The sequence below is a fragment of the Chenopodium quinoa genome, unplaced genomic scaffold (assembly GCF_001683475.1).
Source record: "Chenopodium quinoa cultivar QQ74 unplaced genomic scaffold, ASM168347v1, whole genome shotgun sequence".
Taxonomy (NCBI): Eukaryota; Viridiplantae; Streptophyta; class Magnoliopsida; order Caryophyllales; family Amaranthaceae; genus Chenopodium; species Chenopodium quinoa.
Window position 1 is genome coordinate 2902033 of NW_018744092.1, and position 6267 is coordinate 2908299.

General features: G+C 37.8%; 1 protein-coding gene across 1 annotated transcript; it reads left to right on the plus strand.

Moving 5' to 3' along the window:
• Positions 1 to 1509: 1509 nt before the first annotated feature.
• Positions 1510 to 5565, plus strand: LOC110692018 (B3 domain-containing transcription factor VRN1-like). Its single transcript, XM_021869011.1, has 5 exons — positions 1510 to 1677; positions 2644 to 2694; positions 2832 to 3195; positions 4225 to 4526; positions 4698 to 5565. The coding sequence occupies exons 1-5, from the start codon at positions 1510 to 1512 to the stop codon at positions 4962 to 4964; spliced, it is 1152 nt and encodes a 383-aa protein (XP_021724703.1). The 3' UTR covers positions 4965 to 5565.
• Positions 5566 to 6267: the final 702 nt, after the last annotated feature.

The window sequence follows — 6267 nt, forward strand, 5'->3', positions numbered from 1 at the left end:
TCCTTTTCTTCACGACGCTCTTTGGATGGCTTGAGGTAACTGCATTTTCGGGCAGCCTCTTAGCTTCCCTGAATTCTTTCGGAGTAGTCTTCGTCAGAAACATATATCATCATTTGATGGTACGTTGAGACCACTCCTTGAATCTGATGTATCATGGGTCTCCCCATGATCACGTTATAAATAGATGGAACGTCCATGACCAAAAATTTGGTCATCACGTTCCGAGCTACTCGATCTCTGCCGATGGTGACGAGAAGTGTGATTTTCCCATCCGGATATGTCGCTGAACCGTTAAATCCAAATACCGAGTAAGGTACTAGACTTAGGTCCTTAGACTGCAGCTTCAGTTGGTCGAAAGCATCCCGAAACAGGATGTTTGCTCCGCTACCACCGCTGACGAGGGTTCTCCAGACGTTGTGGTTAGAAATTCCCGTGATGATTACCAGCGGATCATCATGGGGGTATGTTACCCCCCAGCAGTCTTCAGCTGTGAACGTAATGTTCGGCACCAGAGACTAGGGACCTCGGATGGAGGCATGGTTGACTTGATGGGTCAGACCCCTCAAGTGGCGCTTTCGAGCATTTCGGGAGCTCGTCCCCAGAAATGACAAGGATGTCAAGATGCACTTTATCATGCGGCTTGTCTTTTTTTCGGTTGAAATCCAGTTGTAGCCGAGAGTCTTGCTCAGCTTTTTTCTCTTCGCGGAGATCTGAGAGATATTTTTTCATGTAACCCTTTCGGACCATATATCCTCAATCTGATCCCTCAGCTGGATACAGTCCTCGGTGTGATGTCCAAGAGACCCATGGAACTCACACCATCGGTCTTTATTTTTATTTTGATCCCACGATGGGAGTGGCCTCGGCTTCTTCCAATTCTCCTCGTTCTTTGTTATGCTGTAAATTTTAGCATGCGGAAAGCGAGAGGAGTGTAGGATTCGTATTGACGAATGGGGATTTTTCTTTTTTTGGCTCAGCTACCGAGGGCGGTTCTGAGGCTTTTGCCTTCCCTTTCCTCTGGCCCTGGCCTTCGGACTGTTGTCCTTTTGCCTTACCAGTCCTAGTTTGAGATTGGGACTTGGTCTTGTTCCACTCTTCAACTCGGATGTACTTATCCGAAGCATCAAGAGCTTCCTCCAGGGTGTGCATGACCATTAAGTCGAGGAACTTTCCATTCTGTAGCACGTTCTGCAGCGCGTAAATGGCTAGCCCTTGGTCCAGACTTGTATTTTGGACGACTCATTGCTGAAGCGAGTCAGATAGTCTCGGAGGCTTTCATCCTCCCCTTGCTGCAGACTCATCATCTCTGCAGTTGTTTTTTCTCGGTGGTTTTCCATAGAAAACTTGCTCTTGAACTTGTTGGAAAGGTCTTTCCAACCAGTTATCGAACCCTCCTTCACTCCTTTGGTGATCCACGCTTGTACAACACCCTTTAGAGTGGTCGTAAAGTATTTTCACCAGGTCGCTTTGGACTTGAGGTTCAGGTACATGTGCCCCTCATAAGAGGCAATGTGGTCCATCGAATCCGAAGTACCATCATATGTGATGTGTGCCGGAATTTTCACCGTCGGCATATGCTCTTCCAAAATCCAACTCTGGAATGGAGAACTGGAGGGAACCATCACTGCCTTCCCCTTGTTCCTAGTCGTTGGGACCTCGCTTCCCCCTCTTAGAGAGGTAGAAGTGATTTTCGTCCTCGGCTGGGACGGTGCAGGGTAAGGTGCGGTACCTTCAGGGTAGGTGAGGCGACTGTGTACGCTCCCCTCCCTAGGGTCAATACGTCGGTGAACGTTTCGGTGAGTAGACTCTTGCCGCGTGGATGCGGTGTTGCTACTTTTGAAGCTTCGGGGTTCGAACCCTTTGAAGAACTGTGGGTTTCTTTTTCTTTCTCGTTCAGTTCTCCAAGTATCTTCGTCCCAATGCTCAAGCTCCTTGAAAGATGGAATCCCTCTCCCTCTTCCTGTCTTGTTCCCCTCCTTAGGTACCTTGGCTGCTCTATGGAGCCAGCATGTACCTAGGGAGGAGGAGGTGGGAGACGCTGATTCGCTTGAGCCTTCATGAAGTCCATGAAGGTAGCGAGGCTCTTGTCATTTCCTCCGAAGTGGGACCCGTTTGATTAATAATTTTGTTAAAGGGTAGCATAGATTAATCAGCTAGAAAACATAGAGTAGTTCAAGCTTACATCACAAAGTGCAGGTCCCTTTTGATCTAGGAACGAAGGAAAAGCAGTAGGAAAACAAAATTGGTGAATGTTCCAAGACCACTCTGGCCAGGAAAGCAAGGAGGATTCTAACTCCATCTAGCACCACTCAACACCCGGATTTGCCTTGGCTGCTAAACTTTAACTTTCTGATGTATTCAGCAAACTTTTTGGCTAATAATGAGGAACTTGATATAAACTCTAGTGTTTCTTTTGGCCCCTGTGTGGCACCCTAACTAATGGTGGCTTGTCACCTAACTTGCTACTGTCTATGCTTTTGTACTGAAACCTTGATCTTATTTTAATGTAGTTCTCTTTCACCAAAAAAAACATAAAATGTTAATCCAAGTAATGTTCGAATTGTAATTTTTTCCAAATTTAGTTAAAAGTTACCATAAATTGGATGGTATGTGGTAAAATTACAAAAACCCGTAACATTTAAGTCATATTTCTACAAAATCATGGTGGCTCCTTCTACTCAAAACCACAAGCTAGTAAGTTACTTTAATTTGTTTTGTCCTTGCGCATACGTACGTAATTTAATACTTTGTTCAGAATTAGTTGATACGTTAATAATGTAAATTATTTTTGACAAATGTTAATAATGAAATTTGAACAAATTATTTTACAGAGAATTCCCGAAACATACGTGAAGAAGTACGAAGAGCAATTAGTAAATGATTATGTGAAGCTTAGAGTTGCTGATGGTAGAGTTTGGAGAGTGGAGTTATTTAAAGAAAGGGGAGAAGTGTGGCTTACCAAAGGTTGGGAAAAGGTTGTGAAGTGTTATTCGCTGAAATATGGTAACTTACTCTTATTTAAGTATGATGAAAGTGATTCAACGTTCCATATTACTATTTTTGGCATGAATGGTTGTGAAATTGAGTATGATCAAGTGTACCATAATTATATCAAAGCTCAAGAAATCATTGAAATTTCGTCTCATGATGACGAGATGATTGCTCAAGATGATCAGGACACTGCGATTTCACCGGGTATTCATAATTATGGTCCGTTTTATTTACTAAATTTTTGCTTATATGAACTTAATTATCTGATCTTATAGGAAATTATTTTTTAAACTTATCTGGACTTAACTAATAATATTATACGGAGTACCTTATTGTAGTTGTAAAATTGAACTTGGGTATCTCTCGTGAACTTATTCAAATTGATTTTTGAACTCATTTTTCTAAAGACATGTGGAATAAGGTAAATAGAACGGTGCTTATTGTACATGGTGTTGTTATATTATATTATTTGGTGATATTGATTTGTCTTTAAACTTAACGTCCACGAAAATAAAATTTAACTTGGACGGTGTGAGGAGTTAATAGCAAAATTTTAATTTAATTTATGTCAAGTTCCTGCCAAAGAAAAAAAAAATGTCAAGTTAAATTACGGTCAATTCAAGTAATGTCGAGTACATTATCCTTTCGGAATTTGTAAAGTGTGGAAAAAGTCAAATTTGGTTTGGTTCAATTCGGATTCAGGCGTCGTCACTTTGTGTTCAGAATAAGTTTGTGCTGATGAGCGTTTTCAAACTCAAATCAAAATAAATCTAGTCATATCATCTTTATAATTTTGTAACTAGTTAGATATTGGTGGATCAAGTTATTTTGAGTAAAATCAAGGTTTGAATAGGTCATACACTCATACTTGGTCTTGTTTGGTTGACATTATAAAATGGGGAAATTAGAAATTTATGGGTATTGATAAAATAGGTAGTTGTTTGGTTGATATAAAACAGCAAAAATAGGAAAATTCGGAATTCATGGGAATTTCAATTTCTCACAAAACATGGGAAGTAAATTTCCAAGTCCCCCTTAGGTAAACCAAAATTCATGGGAATTTCAATATCCCTTATTGCTAACCAAACACATTTAACAAATTCGTAGGAATTTCATTAAGTAATTAACTTTCCATGAATTATAAATTCCTATGGGAATTAAATTCCCAGACCAAACAACAGTACATAATGTCACTAATGTGCAATTTCATTGGGGTTAGATAGAGTTCGGATTGAATGTGGGATTGGTTCATTCACTCTATTACTTTGCTGTTGGTCATGTTTGAATTGGATCAAGTTATATGTTTATTGAAGATAAGCCTTAATAAACATATAGGAAAAGACCGAATGAAAAATGTTATAAACAGGCTTTTAATACATCTCCTTACCTTTTTTCTTTCTTTTTTTTTTCATTTAGTCGTTGTGGCTGGTGATAAGACAAGTGTTATGGAAAGGCTTGAAGCCTTCAATTCTCAAAACCCTCATTTTAAAGTTATCATGCGTCGTAGCTATATCTCCAATAAGTTATATCGAATGGTAAGCAAAATCTTACATACAGTATAATTTTCCAATCTGTTTTTATTTGTCATGAGATTGATTGGTTGGTTATATTTATCCTAGAATATGTCTATAATCGAGTAAAAATATTATTACTGTAACCTCAGTTGTGTTGATCTAATCCAACATGTACATATGTGATACGTTTAGGCAATTCCAATGAGCTACCTCAGAAAACATTTAAAGGGTATGGATGAGAAGGAGATAATCCTCCTAGGACCAGATGAGAAGAGCTACAACGTACGATTAAATGTGTATAAGAGAAAGACTCCAAAGAAAATTATGTTAGCAGAACTCCGGTTTGGGTGGCGAAATTTCGTGCATGGCAATAAGTTGAAGCTAGGAGATGCTTGTGTTTTCGAGCTGGTGGACCGTCGTAGCAATATGTACAAGGTGACCGTCTTTCGAGCCGATTAGTAAGTTAGTCTAGCTCAGCTTAACTAAATCCATAATCAAAATAGGTATGTAATCTATGTATAATGGTATAAACGTTGATTTGTATTTTGTTTATGTAAAGTATTGAACGGAGAGATGGTGATTTCTAACCTTTAATTTATTTTTTTTTGGTGCAATGGTGTACTCATTCCCATTAACTATGGAGTACTTTTTTTTTGTAAATTAATATAAGTATTCTCTATCATATTGATCTATATGATTTAACTAATTATCCTCATGAAGTATATTTTGAATGTAAATTTCTTCTCCTCAATGATTACTATCATCTCCAATCCTTAATTTATTATTACGTGTCATTTGTTGTTCTTATAGAGACCTCCTTTAATTTACGTACCTTAAATCCATAAGCAACATAAAATGAAGTTGGGTACATATGAAGTTATTTGATTTTGTGTGTGTGTGTGTTTTTTTTTTTTTTTTTTGAATGAAAAGAAGAAAAAGTATTTCTTCAATTTTTGTGTTCTTTTTAGAAAAATTTGTGAACAACTACCTTTTAAATTACCATTTTTGCGAATAACTACCTTTTACTTTAAAGTTTGCGAAAACTGAAATTTTGATGGAATCCGTCAAATGGTAGTGGTACCAACACAAAAACTCAATATAAGATAGTTGTTCGCAAACTTTAAAGTAAACGGTAGTTGTTCGCAAAAATGGTAACTTAAAAGGCATATACTTGAGAATTTTGTACAACAATATATCAAAATTTTGGACAAACTTACTAAAAAGTTGTTATGTTAAAAATGTTTCTATTTTTTTCAAAAAAATTTGTGTCCAATTTTATTCTATTCACTGAAACTGTAATCAATATAACAAACATTTCAAGAGTTAAACAATACTTAATTCTTCTTGTTTCGATTAAAATGCTTAATTTTTTTTTTTTTATAGAAAAAAATTATTGAAAAACTTAAGAGAAGATTATTTCCATGTTTTTTTTTTAAAAAACGAAGTGAATAAATAATAGTACTAGTAAGTAGTAGAGCTGTCAATTCTGGTATACGGGTCGGGTTAGTGTGGGTCAGATCAACTCGGGTCGGGTCAATTCGGGTTAATGTCATAACCTATGCGGGTCGGGTTTGGGTCGGGTCATGCTTGAGTCGGGTCACGTCGGGTCATACATCTTATCGGGTTTGGGTCGGGTTTATGTCAGGTCAATAACAGGTCGGGTTACATTCAGGTCGGGTTTTATTTGGGTTTTAACGGGTTAAAACAAGTTAGGGTCATTCTCGAGTTCGAGTCGGGTTCGGTTCAAGTAAATAATTTGCGG

Coding starts and splice junctions, on each gene's coding strand:
- LOC110692018 (XM_021869011.1), top strand. CDS start 1,510: ATGTGGTCCATCGAATCCGAAGTACCATCATATGTGATGTGTGCCGGA. Junction 3,196..4,224: donor GGACACTGCGATTTCACCGG/GTATTCATAATT, acceptor AGAGTTCGGATT/GAATGTGGGATTGGTTCATT. Junction 4,527..4,697: donor CCAATAAGTTATATCGAATG/GTAAGCAAAATC, acceptor TGATACGTTTAG/GCAATTCCAATGAGCTACCT.